Below are 15140 nucleotides of genomic sequence, written 5' to 3' on the forward strand. Positions count from 1 at the left end.
TGTGTGTGTGTGTGTGTGTTTCAGATCATGCTAGCTGAGGCTCTGATGTACTGCATGCAGTCCAGAGTGAAGTTCAGTCGTGGTTCTGAAGGCAGCATCAACGCCAGCGGCTGCAGCTTTAACTCCTTCCTGCGCAGAACCGTGCGGTTTGTAGGTAATGCCTGTGTGTGTGTGTCTGTCTGTCTATCTCTCTGTCTGTAGCTCACTGTCTGTCTGTCTGTCTGTCTGTCTCTCTGCCTGCCTGTCTGTCTCTCTCTGTCTGTATCTCTGTCTGTCTGTCTCTCTCTCTGCCTGCTTGCCTGTTTGTCTGCCTGTCTATCTCTCTGTCTGTAGCTCACTGTCTGTCTGTCTGTATCTCTGTCTGTCTCTCTCTCTGTCTCTCTCTCTCTGTTTCTCTATCTGTCTGTTTGTCTCTCTGTGTCTGTCTTTCTGTCAACCTGTGTGTGCACATGTGTGTGTGTGCGTGTGTGTGATGGAGAACTGCAGGAGACCCTCAGACCATTCCTCTGATCATTATTGTTCATCACATATTAGTAACAGATACAGTGCAGTAACCATAGTGAACAGAGCTGTAGCTTTGCACTGAATTCTGTCTGTCTGTCTGTCTCTCTCTCTCTCCCTCTCTCTCTGTAGGTGTGCATGTGTTTGGTTTATGTTCTACAGCTCTTGTGACAGATGTTATCCAGCTCTGCACTGGTTATCACACTCCGTTCTTCCTCACCGTGTGTAAACCCAACTACACTCTGCCTGGAGTCTCCTGCCACAAAGACCCCTACATCACTCAGGACATCTGTTCAGGACGCGACCATTACGCTATCCAGTCCGCCAGGTAACACACACACACACACACACACACACACACACACACACACACACACCACCCACTGTTATCTTCAAACATACCAACAGTCAGACCTGGAATGACTGACAGTTGTGTATTCTCATCTCGTCTCATTATCTGTAGCCGCTTTATCCTGTTCTACAGGGTCGCAGGCGAGCTGGAGCCTATCCCAGCTGACTACGGGCGAAAGGTGGGGTTCACCCTGGACAAGTCACCAGGTCATCACAGGGCCAGTTGTGTATTTACAAACCCAATTCCAAAAAGTCGGAATTCTGTGTAAAACATAAATAAAAACAGAATGTAATGATGTTCAAATCATTTCCAACCTAAATCTAATTAAATACAACACAAAGACAAAATATTTAAGATTCAAACTGATAAACTTTTATTGTTCTTTGTAAAATACACTCATTCTGAATTTCATGTCATCAACACGCTCCAAATAATTTGTACCAGGGGCGTGTTTACTCCTGCATTACATCATCTTTTCTTTCACAACACTCAATAAGTGTTTGAGAACTGCGGACCCTCATTGCTGAAGTTTTGAACATTAAATTCTTTCTCAATTTTGCTTGATATATGACTTCATTTTTTTTTCAACAGTGCAGGGTCTCTGTTGTTGTATTTTGTGCTTCATAATGTGCTACAGATTTTCACTGGGAGGCAGGCAGGCCAGTTTATCACCTGCACTCTTTTACTATGCAGCCACGCTGCTGTAACACGTGCAGAATGTGGCTTGGCGTTGTCTTTCTGGAATAAGCAGGACGTCCCTGAAAAAGACATCATCTGGATGGCAGCACATGTTGCTCCAAAACCTGTATGTACCTTTCGGCATTAATGGAGCCTTCACAGATGTGTAAGTTCCCCCTGCCATGGGCACTAACACACCCCCATACCATCACAGATGCTGGATTTTGGAACTTTGCTCTGGTAATAATCTGGATGGTTCTTTAACCCGGAGGACACAACGTCCTTGATTTCCGAAAACAGTTTGAAATTTGGACTCATCAGACCACAGCGCACTGTTCCACTCTACCTCAGTCCGTCTCCGATGAGCTCAGGTCCATACAATTCACCAGCGTGTCTGGAGGTTGTTGATGCACAGCTTTTGGTTTGCATGGTAGATGCAGTGATGGACTGTGTTTACTGAGTTTTCTGAAGTGTTCCTGAGCCCATGCAGTAATATCCTTTATTCAATCATGTGGGTTTTTAATGCAGTGCTGCCTGAGGGGTCGAAGGTCACAGGTGTTCAGTGTTGGATTTCAGCCTTGTCCCTTATGTTCAGAGATTTCTGTGGATTCTATGAACATTTTGATGATATTATGATAGTTGATGGTGAAATCTCTAAACTCCTTGCAGTTGTACATTGAGAGACATTGTTCTGAAACTGTTGGACTACCGTATTTACCCCTGCAGTAGTGAACCTCGCCCCACCCCTGCTTGTGAATGACTGAATCTTTCCAATTACCAGTGAACCTGTTTACCTGTACAATGTTCCAAACAGGTGTTTATGAGCTTTCCCAACTTTCCCAGTCATTTGCTGAGCCTGTCACAACTTATTTGTAATGTGTTGCCGGCATCAGATTCAGAATGAGTGAATATTTACAAAGAACAATAAAGTTTATCAGTTTGAATATAAAATATCTTCTCTTTGTATCATATTCAGTTGAAAGTAGATGGAAAAGGATTTGCAAATCATTGCATTCTGTTTTTATTTATGTTTTACACAGAGTTCCCTTTTCTTGGCATTGGGGTTGTACCATACTAACTCAGCTGAAATCTCTCTCTCTCTCTCTCTCTCTCTCTCTCTCTCAGGAAAACGTTCCCGTCCCAGCATGCAACACTCTCTGGCTTCGCAGCTGTCTACATCTCTGTAAGCACTGCTCACTTTCCTCACTTTAATTTCTTTTTTCTCCACTTGTACTCAAAGATTGAAATTAAAACCTCATTACCATGGCAACTCCTGCATTAGCGCCTGCTAGCTGTAGCTGATTAGCATTGAGCAAACATCAGCTGCTTGCCAACTTTCATCCTCCTGTATTCCTCCCCAGAGGAAACTTCATCTGACATTATCTCTGCATCGCTGAGCTCCATGTGAGACTCGTACTGTTAATTACAACGCTGGCGCTGAGAGAGACAGACAAGCAGCTGAAATAATATCAGTCCATCACAGTGGCTTCTGATTGGCTGAGACTATAAGGCTAGGCTAGCACAGTTATTGTTAGTCAGATATAAAGTTTTGCATTGAACTGTAATTATTATTATTTTAGTCATATTATTTATTATTTTTATTCTGTATTATTATCTATAATGTTTTGTTCAGACTGAATGCTCTCTCTTGATGCTAATCCAACATTCCTCCATCTTTTCCTGAGCAGATGTACTTTAACGCCACCATCTCAGACAGCACCAAGCTCCTGAAGCCCGTGTTGGTGTTTATCTTCGCGATAGCAGCTGCTCTGGCGAGTCTCACGCAGATCACGCAATACCGCAGCCATCCCATTGACGTCTATGTGGGATTCGTCATCGGAGCCGGAATCGCTGTCTATCTGGTAAAACGTCTGCTTTAGTAACCGGAACCTGTAACGAGTAACGAACCTGTAATGACTTAGCGTTTGTAGCTGAGGAAGTAAAAACAGCACACTCAGGATGTTGGACTATAAACATTAAGACAAAGTGAAATGAAGTCTGCATTTTTATTCCACAAAGTGGAACGTTAAATACGGATACGGACGGAGCCTTCTGTTCATATTCTGCGTTCATTTCATCCATAATTGCACAAATGGAGCTGTACCACCAGAAACTGGCGGGCAGTGTAACCAGTAGTTCAAGTGACACACAATTAAGAAGTAATAAAATTGGTGGAACTTTCTGAGGAGAGGTAATGCGATTTACTAAAAATTTTAAACATCTGCCGCTGTCTATGATGCTGCTTCCGCTTTTGTCTCTTTCTTACCAGATACATTATTACAACTTCCTCCACCGTTGCCATGTTTGTTGTTGTCAGAGACTTTTGACCCTCAACTGCTCTCTAGTGGATGTTTTGCTTCACATCCAGACCAAAATAAAGGACGTGTGGGCAGTGATGGTTACATCATATGAAGCAGACACATTTACTTTTATGAATAAAGGAAGAGTAAATGTGCCTTAACAGGGTATGTTTGTGTGGGCAGGACTTATCCATTGGTTTTATCCATCAGCATTTTATTGGTTAGTAAAAATAAAAGTGGGCAATACAGAACAACAACAGAGTCAGATTTCTGTCCTTAGAGCATCGCTGTTCCTCTGTCCTTCACACGAGAAAGGCGAGGTTTTTTTCTTGTGACACTAAAGTCATCATTCTAATGAGTGAATGTCAGTTTGTTTACAACCCCAATTCCAAAAAACTTGGGATGCTGTGTAAAATGTGAATAAAAAACAGAATGTGAAGGTTTGCAAATCATGGAAACTCTGTATTTCATTGAAAATAGTACAAAGATAACATATTAAATGTTGAAACTGAGAAATTTTATTGTTCTTTGAAAAATATATGCTCATTTTGAATTTGATGTCAGCAACACATTTCAGAAAAGTTGGGACTGGGGTGTGTTTACCACTGTGTTGTATCACCTCTACTTTTAGCAACACTCTGTAAGCGTTTGGGAACTGAGGAGACCAACTGCTGTAGTTTTGAAAGAGAAATGTTGACCCATTCTTGTCTGATGTACAATTTCAGTTGCTTAACAGTTCAGGGTCTCCTTTGTCATATTTTGTGCTTCATAATGGGAGACAGGTCTGGACTGCAGCAGGCCAGTTTAGCACCTGGACTCTTTTACTACGGAGCCATGCAGTTTTAATATGTGCAGAAAGCGGTTTGGCGTTGTCTTGCTGAAAGAAGGAAGGCCTTCCCTGAAAAAGATTTTGTCTGGATGGCAGCATATTGCTCTGAAATGTGTTTATATCATTCAGCATTAATGATGCCTTCCCAGATGTACAAGCTACCCATGTCATGTGCACTAACGCCCCCTCATACCATCACAGACGCTGGTTTTTGAACTGTGCACTGATAAGCCGGATGGTCCCTCTCCTCTTTAGCCTGGAGGACGTGGTGTCCATGATTTCTCATAAGAATTTCTACTTTTGATTCGTCAGACCTCGGGACAGTTTTCCACTTCGCCTCAGTCCATTGTAAAAGAGCTCGGGCCCAGAGACGGGGGCGGGGTTTCTGAATATTGTTTATATCTGGTTTTAACTTGCGTTTGTGGATGCAGTAATGAAGTGTTTTCACAGACGATGGTTTTCTGAAATGTTCCTGAGCCCATACAGTGATTTCCACTACAGACACGTATCTGCTTTTAATGCAGTGTCTCCTGAGGGCCTGAAGATCAAAGACATCCAATGTCAGTTTTCAGCCTTGTCTCTCGCATGCAGAGATTTTTCCAGATTCTCTGAATCTTTTAATGATATTATGGGCCATAGATGATGTGATCCACAAATTTTTTACAATTTTATATTGAGGAACATTATTTTTAAATTGTTGCACTGTGTCAGCCAGGCGAAGTATACTGTCACTGTGATGCAGGTTAATAAGAAGAAGAATAAGCCTTTATTTGTCACATGTACACTGAAGCACAGACTTAAGCACACAGTGAAATTCCTCCTCTGTATTTAACCCATCTGAAGCAGTGAACACACACATGCACACACAAGTGCTTGCTCACTGGGGATAGATTAGGGACAAAATTAACTCATGTTTTAAGTCATTCAACTTCTGTAAAGCTGCTTTGCAACAATGTTTATTGTTAAAAGAGCTATACAAATAAACTTGACTTGACAAATGAGCACACACCCAGAGCAGTGGGAAGCACCCGAGGAGCAGTTGGGGGTTAGGTGCCTTACTCAAGGGCATTTCAGCCCAACCTCAGGCCATGGCTGCCCCTATGTTAACCTAACCCATGCAGACACGGGGAGAACATGCAAACTCCACACAGAAAGGCCCTCATTGGCTGCTGGGCTCGAACCCAGAACCTTCTTGCTGTTAGGCGACAGTGCTAACCACTACACCACAGTGCCATGATGGGAGTGGAGATGTATGTATGTGCAGAAGAGTCTTTATAATAAAAAAAACAGGAAACAGGTATAAAATCCAAAAACGGCAGGCTGCAATCATAATGAGGAACAGGCAAAGGGTCACAGACATCAGTGTTGTTTTTGGCAGCCATTTTTGATTGAGTTTTAGTCTTAGTCTTTTGGATGAAATGCTTATTAGTTTTAGTCACATTTTAGTCAATTCTATCCTTGATAGTTTTGGTCTAGTTTTAGTTGACGAAAACTAAAAGGGTTTTAGTCCAGTTTTAGTCAGTCATTTTAGTCGAAAAAATAATTACTTTAAAACATTAAATTAGGCCAATACAGAGATAGGAAATTGTAATCGAAGTTGACAGGTTGTGCATAACATGCGCTCTACATAAACGCTGTCTAGTGTGCATGTTCTCTATATAAACGCTGTCTAGTGTGTATACTCTCTACATAAACGCTGTCTAGTGTGCATGCTCTCTACATAAATGCTGTCTAGTGTGCATGCTCTCTACATAAACGCTGTCTAGTGCGCATGCTCTCTATATAAATGCTGTCTAGTGCGCATGCTCTCTGCATAAACGCTGTCTAGTGCGCATGCTCTCTACATAAACGCTGTCTAGTGCGCATGCTCTCTACATAAATGCTGTCTAGTGCGCATGCTCTCTGCATAAACGCTGTCTAGTGCGCATGCTCTCTACATAAACGCTGTCTAGTGCGCATGCTCTCTGCATAAACGCTGTCTAGTGCGCATGCTCTCTACATAAATGCTGTCTAGTGCGCATGCTCTCTGCATAAACGCTGTCTAGTGCGCATGCTCTCTATATAAACGCTGTCTAGTGCACATGCTCTCTACATAAATGCTGTCTAGTGCGCATGCTCTCTGCATAAACGCTGTCTAGTGCGCATGCTCTCTGCATAAACGCTGTCTAGTGCGCATGCTCTCTGCATAAACGCTGTCTAGTGCGCATGCTCTCTGCATAAACGCTGTCTAGTGCGCATGCTCTCTACATAAATGCTGTCTAGTGCGCATGCTCTCTACATAAACGCTGTCTAGTGCGCATGCTCTCTGCATAAACGCTGTCTAGTGCGCATGCTCTCTATATAAACGCTGTCTAGTGCGCATGCTCTCTACATAAATGCTGTCTAGTGCGCATGCTCTCTGCATAAACGCTGTCTAGTGCGCATGCTCTCTGCATAAACGCTGTCTAGTGCGCATGCTCTCTGCATAAACGCTGTCTAGTGCGCATGCTCTCTACATAAATGCTGTCTAGTGCGCATGCTCTCTGCATAAACGCTGTCTAGTGCGCATGCTCTCTATATAAACGCTGTCTAGTGCACATGCTCTCTACATAAACGCTGTCTAGTGTGCATGCTGTCTACATAAATGCTGTCTAGTGTGCATGCTGTCTACATAAACGCTGTCTAGTGCGCATGCTCTCTACATAAATACTGTCTAGTGTGCATGCTCTCTACATAAACGCTGTCTAGTGTGCATGCTCTCTACATAAATGCTGTCTAGTGCACATGCTCTCTACATAAACGCTGTCTAGTGCGCATGCTCTCTACATAAATACTGTCTAGTGTGCATGCTGTCTACATAAATGCTGTCTAGTGTGCATGCTCTCTACATAAATGCTGTCTAGTGTGCATGCTCTCTACATAAACGCTGTCTAGTGTGCATGCTCTCTACATAAATGCTGTCTAGTGTGCATGCTCTCTACATAAATGCTGTCTAGTGTGCATGCTCTCTACATAAACGCTGTCTAGTGCAGACATCCCAAGTCTCCCGGAAGTTCCGGGAGTCTCCCGCATATTGATGGCGGCTCCCTGATGCCCGCAAATTGGAGAATATCTCCCAGAATCTAGAGCAAGAGCGTGCACGCGAAACATTAATGTCTGCATCGCGCATATGATGGAGTGCGCGAGGGAGAGCGAGAGAGTCTGCGTGTGTGCCTGTTCATGTAGCGCATGCTAGACAAAGAGCATCCTGATTGGTTTACAGACATCCAAACTCATTTTAGGGAGGTGTTGTGACCCCCCCCCATGGGAAAAAAGTCATGCGTCACGACACCTCCCTGAAATGAGTTTCTGCAGGTTGGGATGTCTGCTAGTGCGTATGCTCATGGGCGCAGATAGAGGGTGGGATGGGTGGGATTCGTCCCACCCAGATTTAAATTCACCTCGTTCGGTCCCCCCCACTTATAGGGAGGAAAAAATGTCTACGCTGTCTTTCTTTGCATAAGGCAAACCTCACAGAAAAATCAAAAGACTAATTACCATTCGGTTTATTGAGGTGCACAGCAGTACATACATAGTTGCAACAACTCACATAAAACAAAACAAAGACTGAGATTCAGTTGGTTGAGCTGCGCAGACTGCACAGGTTGTGAGCTCGAGCTTGGTTGCTATGGTTACCCACAACAAGTTTGACAGGCATATCGGGGACAGCTCCTAGTTCAGGACCCCAACACGGCATGATGAAGGGTGCCAAACCGAAAAGGCAGAAAACGATTGCATCTTTTTTTTTTCAAAAAACAACGACTGTAAGTAAACTGTGCCTTACTTTATCATATCACCTTGCAATTTTTTGATAGTCTGTTCAAAGTAATGTCGTAGTGAAAGTAAAATCATACGGAGTAGAGATGCCTTTCTGGTAGCCTCCTTCTTTCGGTGGTAGCCTGTAGATACAGTGCTCAGAAGGCAGTTTTAATGTTTAATCTGGCGTTCCCTGCCATAATTTCAGCGAGCATATTGTTTCATAAGGAAACTTTGCGAAGAGTTGTTGACTGACTGCCGCTCACGCAACACACAGGAATAGTTAGAAAGTCAGGATGCACTGGTTTACACTTTACACACACACGTAGCCCAGCCTCTCGCTATGTTTAACAGTTGGAAGTTTCAGTGTGCTGAAAGTCAGTTAATGTTTAAATAAAACAGTTTTTGCATACGGCATATGGCATGCTTGGGGAGTGATTGGAATCAGTATCAGAATCAATAAGCTTTATTTCTTTCAATGATGGGTAATTAAGTTTGACAGTCCAAGTCTCAATACATAGGATACACAGACCTAGATGCTATAGATAAATACAAAGGGTAGACAAAACAGTCAGCAGTCATCCAGAACACACACACACACACACACACACACATATTCAACCCACATGACATCCTGTCGTGTCAGTGGTAAATAGCACATGAGAGCACCAGACATCACAGGTGTGCTCTATTCCTACTCTTTATTTATTAGTAGGCCTAAGCTAACGGTTGCAGGGATGAAGGAGTGATTTTTTTTTGTCTTAGCTGAGTAATGTCGCCGCCCTGAGGGCATCAGAGTATATTCCTCGCACAACACATGGTGGGGGTGGGGGTGAGGTTGGGGTTGGTTTGCTGGCAGCTTCCCCCCCCCCCCCCCCCCCGTTCAAAAAACATATCTGCGCCCCTGTGTATGCTCCATTGTTCACAGACTCGTGTTTCTGCCTCCATTTAACATGTTGCAATGCACTGATAGAGCACAAACATGTCATGATGAACACACAACTAGAAGATGACCACACTGTCTGTTAATGTAAATATGATGGCTAAACGTGCTGCTAACGTTAGAGTAGCCAGGTGTGCTGCTGCTCATTTAGACATATTAAGGCACAGCAACAGGTCTGAAAAGCTACATTTCCCCCCGCATGTTTCACAGTAACTCAAATGTGGGTCAATATATGACAAAGCATTCAGTTGCTGTCCCACCAATAATCCCTGCAGGACAAGTTTTACTCATGACATGTTAATTGAATTTAAGTTAGCTTAACCAAGCCAACTTTAGCATGAAGCTAGTGGTCCCATTCATTTTTGCCAGGTCACTGTGTTTTGGAAAACTTCATAGGAAATTCATCACAGCCCGATTGTTGAGTGACATTAACCAAAGCTAGCAAACGTATACATGATCTGTTAACAGGACTTCTTGTAACGTTAACTTACTGTCACAGAAATAGCAGCATGGTGAGCCTTTAGATGGCTCTTGAGGTTGGTCGTATTCTTGCCACGTAGTTTATAGCCACAGCGTGTACCTCTGTTTCCCACTACAAGGCATTCTGTTTTATTTTCTGCTGGATTATGTGTAAAGTATGTCCAAAAATCACCACGTCTTTTCCGCCCACCAAGCCCTTGTGCTGGCGTTGCCGCCGCCATGGTCCATGAACTGTGTGGCTGCCCCGGTGTGCACTGTGCCTGGTGGGCGTGACCAAACAAGGACCGGATGCAGGTGCATTGCTGATATTTTCAGCATTTGGCAGACAGGTTGCACGCGCCGTTGGAGGACACGCCATGCATTTTGATAGTCCTATAGCCAACCCACTAACATTTTCGTCTCGTCTTGTCTTGTCAAGGAAAACAACAGATACTTCTCGTCATATTTTCGTGATCAAAGAGTTATGTTTAGCTCATCACTGTCTCATTTTAGTCATGAAAAAAAGGTGTGTTAACAAAATCATTTCGTCATCATTAATGAAAACAACACTGACAGACATGAACAGGCAAAGGGTCGGGTGAGGCACAAACAGGCTTGTAACAGTTCCTGATATGGATGGAGCACAGAAGCACGGCAGGCGAGAGTTGATGTTCACATACACACACTTTATTTTCCTTATTTTAGCTTTTCAGCTTCATTCCCTCAGTCACACACGCAACATACACATGCATTGTGGTTGGGGAGAGGGTGCAAAGGCACTTTTGGAGTGGCCACGGGATTTAGTAATTGGCATTCATGGCACACTGCACACCACCAACGGACGCCCCCACAAATCCCTGGCCAATAGAACTGGGCCATTATTCAGGCTAGTGTTTTATCTTGCCTCAAGTGTCCAGCCATGGGATTAAAGTGAGCTACATGGAATACGAGTTCTCTATGGCTCTTTGGGATTAATAATTGAGTTATCTTTTCTCCAGTTTGAGTGTCCTGCATCACTCGGTACAACCTATCCTTAATAATAGTGAAATAAGGGAAGGCCAGTGTCGCGCTCAGCTGGAGAGTTTGACCATCGATTACTCTCATTTGGTCAAACACATGCCACAGAGTCTTGTCTCACGACTGCTATAATGGGAAATCCCCAAGGGAATCCCCAAGAGAGGGAGGAGGGGCGGGGTGCTCCTCACTCCTCATATCGCCCTGACGCAGTGCTCACGTAGACTGCTCTATGACAGCTTCCCCAGTCAATGCCACACCGGGAGCTTCCTGTGATGTATTTATGCAGGACCCACCTCTCATTATGTGTTCCATCAATTCTTTAAACCCTGGCCAATCAGTTCCCAAAATTAACAAGTGGGTGAGACGAGGGTTAACCGCCGCCTTAATTCTATGTGTTTGGCCCCAGAATAGAATATGGACAGACACTAGAGGGTAATTGTGAACACCCCTGTGCACACACAACACCTTCACCATTTGTGCTCTCCCCAATGCCTCACCTTGCACCAGGCATTGGTGAACTGAGGTCTGGTTACAACCGGAATCCACCAACGTATGATATTTATCCCCTTGAACACTTACTGGTATGCAATATGTTCCGGCCCTATCAGGGGCAGTCTCTGGTGTGTCAGGGATCTGGATCATAGCTCCCACCTCCCTTGCGGAGCTCTGACTCTGGAGATCAAATCAAGTCAAGTTTGTTTGTATAGCGCTTTTAACAATAGACATTGTCCCAAAGCAGCTTTACAAAATCTGAATGACCCAAAACATGAGCCAATTTTATCCCTAATCTATCCCCAATGAGCAAGCCCATGGTGATGGTGGCAAAGAAAAACTCCCCCAGACGACACGAGGAAGAAACCTCGAGAGGAACCAGACCCAAAAGGGAACCAATCCTCACCCCTGACAACAACAGACAACATGACTATAACATGAACAGTTTTAACATGAAGTCAGTTTCGTTGATGTTGTAACTCTTCATTGATGGAAACTTGAGTGCAAAACTGTTCATGACAACCACAGTCCCAAAGTTAGCAAGCCAAATGTAGTCCTCAGCCACAAAAGCATTACTGTAAGTGTCCAGAGTGTCTTCCAAGTGTGATTTTCAACTGTCCATATGGGGCCGTCCTCCACAGGAGCGATGTGATGAGACTCCAACCAGACATAGGGCATTAGGATGGATCAGGCAGGTCCGAGGAGCAGAGGAGGTTCAGCATCTCGATCTCAGGATTGACATGTAACTTAGAGGGACAGATTGGGGGAGGGGGGGAGAGAAAAAACACAGGTTGTTAGGTATGCCCAATGTCACCTGAATAAGTAGGTACAGTATACATTTTGCGCTGAGTACAAGCAGGGACTCCGGCAAAACTAACTATGACAGCATAACTAAAAGGGGAGAGCCAGAAGATAACACAGGCATGAGGGAGCCCTGGGACATAAAGCAGCAGCCACTACACCATCAACAAACTCGAGTGAGCAAGCGAGTGGGGACTGACAGCATCCATACATCCCAGTTTGCCAAAACACTCTGTCTGAGGACCCTCCAGATCTACACCTTTACCTCATAAACACCATTAACAAAAGGCTTGACTAAACAGATATGTTTTCAGCCGAGACATAAACGCTGAGACTGTGTCTGATTCCCGAACATTACTTGGAAGGCTGTTCCATAACTGTGGGGCTTTGTAGGAAAAGGGTCTGCCCCCTGATGTAGCCTTCACTATACCTGTATGAGGTAACAGCAGATAGCCTGAACCTTTTAATCTAAGTAGGCATGGCAGGTCATAAAGGACCAGAAGTTCACTCAGGTACTGTGGTGCGAGACCATTCAGTGCTTTGAAGGTCAATAGTAGTATTTTATCATCAATACGAAATTTGATTGGGAGCCAATACAGTGTGGATAAGACAGGAGTGATGGGGTCATATTTTCTAGTTCTAGTAAGGACTCTTGCTGCTACATTTTGAACTAACTGGAACTTGTTTATGCACTTATTGGAACATCCAGACAGTAAGGCATTACAACCCCGATTCCAAAAAAGTTGGGACAAAGTACAAATTGTAAATAAAAATGGAATGCAATGATGTGGAAGTTTCAAAATTCAATATTTAATTTAGAATAGAACATAGATGACATATCAAATGTTTAAACTGAGAAAATGTATCATTTAAAGAGAAAAATTAGGTGATTTTAAATTTCATGACAACAACACATCTCAAAAAAGTTGGGACAAGGCCATGTTTCCCACTGTGAGACATCCCCTTTTCTCTTTACAACAGTCTGTAAACGTCTGGGGACTGAGGAGACAAGTTGCTCAAGTTTAGGGACAGGAATGTTAACCCATTCTTGTCTAATGTTGGTTTCTAGTTGCTCAACTGTCTTCGGTCTTTTTTGTCATATCTTCCGTTTTATGATGCGCCAAATGTTTTCTATGGGTGAAAGATCTGGACTGCAGGTTGGCCAGTTCAGTACCCGGACCCTTCTTCTACGCAGCCATGATGCTGTAATTGATGCAGTACATGGTTTGGCATTGTCATGTTGGAAAATGCAAGGTCTTCCCTGAAAGAGACGTCGTCTGGATGGGAGCATATGTTGCTCTAGAACCTGGATATACCTTTCAGCATTGATGGTGTCTTTCCAGATGTGTAAGCTGCCCATGCCACACACACTAATGCAACCCCATACCATCAGAGATGCAGGCTTCTGAACTGAGCGCTGATAACAACTTGGGTTGTCCTTCTCCTCTTTAGTCCGAATGACATGGCATCCCTGATTTCCATAAAGAACTTCCATAAAGAACTTCAAATTTTGATTCGTCTGACCACAGAAGAGTTTTCCACTTTGCCACAGTCCATTTTAAATGAGCCTTGGCCCAGAGAAGACGTCTGCGCTTCTGGATCATGTTTAGATACGGCTTCTTCTTTGAACTATAGAGTTTTAGTTGGCAACGGCGCATGGCACAGTGAATTGTGTTCACAGATAATGTTCTCTGGAAATATTCCTGAGCCCATTTTGTGATTTCCAGTACAGAAGCATGCCTGTATGTGATGCAGTGCCATCTAAGGGCCCGAAGATCACAGGCACCCAGTATGGTTTTCCGGCCTTGACCCTTACGCACAGAGATTCTTCCAGATTCTCTGAATCTTTTGATGATATTATGCACTGTAGATGATGATATGTTCAAACTCTTTGCAATTTTACACTGTCGAACTCCTTTCTGATATTGCTCCACTATTTGTCGGCACAGAATTAGGCGGACTGGTGATCCTCTTCCCATCTTTACTTCTGAGAGCCACTGCCACTCCAAAATGCACTTTTTATACCCAGTCATGTTAATGACCTATTGCCAATTGACCTAATGAGTTGCAATTTGGTCCTCCAGCTGTTCCTTTTTTGTACCTTTAACTTTTCCAGCCTCTTATTGCCCCTGTCCCAACTTTTTTGAGATGTGTTGCTGTCATGAAATTTCAAATGAGTCAATATTTGGCAGAGTCAATATTTGGAGAGGAAGTCCGCCATGACCATCTGCACCCCCGGCCTGTGGACCACCTTGAAATTAAAGGGTTGGAGTGCCAGATACCAACGGGTGATCCGCGCGTTGGCATCCTTCATGCGGTGGAGCCACTGGAAGGGCGTGTGGTCTGAACAGAGGGTGAAAGGGCGTCCCAGCAGGTAGTAACAGAGGGTGAGGACCGCCCACTTGATCGCCAAGCACTCCTCGATAGTGCTGTAGCACCCCTCACGCACCGACAGCTTCCTGCTGATGTACAAGACTGGGTGGTCCTCCCCCTCCACCTCCTGGGACAAAACAGCCCCCAGCCCTCTGTCCGACGCATCTGTCTGCAACATAAAGGGGAGAGAGAAGTCAGGGGAGTGTAAAAGTGGCCCCCCACACAGTGCAGCCTTTACCTCAGAGAATGCCCGCTGGCATTGCTCCGTCCACTGGACCGGATCTGGTGCCCCCTTTTTAGTCAGATCAGTCAGCGGGCTGGTGACATCCGAATAATTAGGTATAAACCTATGATAGTAGCCAGCCAGCCCCAGGAACTGTCTCACCCCCTTTTTGGTCTTGGGCCTCGGGCAGGCCGCAATTGCTGCTGTCTTGTTAATTTGGGGATGCACCTGCCCGTTGCCCAAGTGGAAGCCCAGATACCGTACTTCCACCCGCCCAATCATACACTTCTTTGGGTTGGCTGTGAGCCCCGCTCACCTCAGCGACCTAAGGACGGCCCTCAGATGTTCGAGGTGCCTCAGCCAGTCATTACTATAGATGATGATGTCATCGAGGTAAG

At 44.4% G+C, this 15140-nt stretch overlaps 1 protein-coding gene across 1 annotated transcript in view; it reads left to right on the forward strand.

The window, feature by feature from the left end:
* plppr3a (phospholipid phosphatase related 3a) overlaps positions 1-15140 on the forward strand; it is a 42058-nt gene that overhangs the window by 12177 nt on the left and 14741 nt on the right. The window contains exons 4-7 of the mRNA XM_060943450.1: positions 25-154; positions 634-829; positions 2657-2714; positions 3220-3393. Of these exons, the coding sequence (XP_060799433.1) occupies positions 25-154; positions 634-829; positions 2657-2714; positions 3220-3393 (558 nt within the window). The remainder of the gene's footprint in view (positions 1-24; positions 155-633; positions 830-2656; positions 2715-3219; positions 3394-15140) is intronic.

The sequence above is a fragment of the Neoarius graeffei genome, chromosome 17 (genome assembly GCF_027579695.1).
Source record: "Neoarius graeffei isolate fNeoGra1 chromosome 17, fNeoGra1.pri, whole genome shotgun sequence".
Lineage (NCBI taxonomy): Eukaryota > Metazoa > Chordata > Actinopteri > Siluriformes > Ariidae > Neoarius > Neoarius graeffei.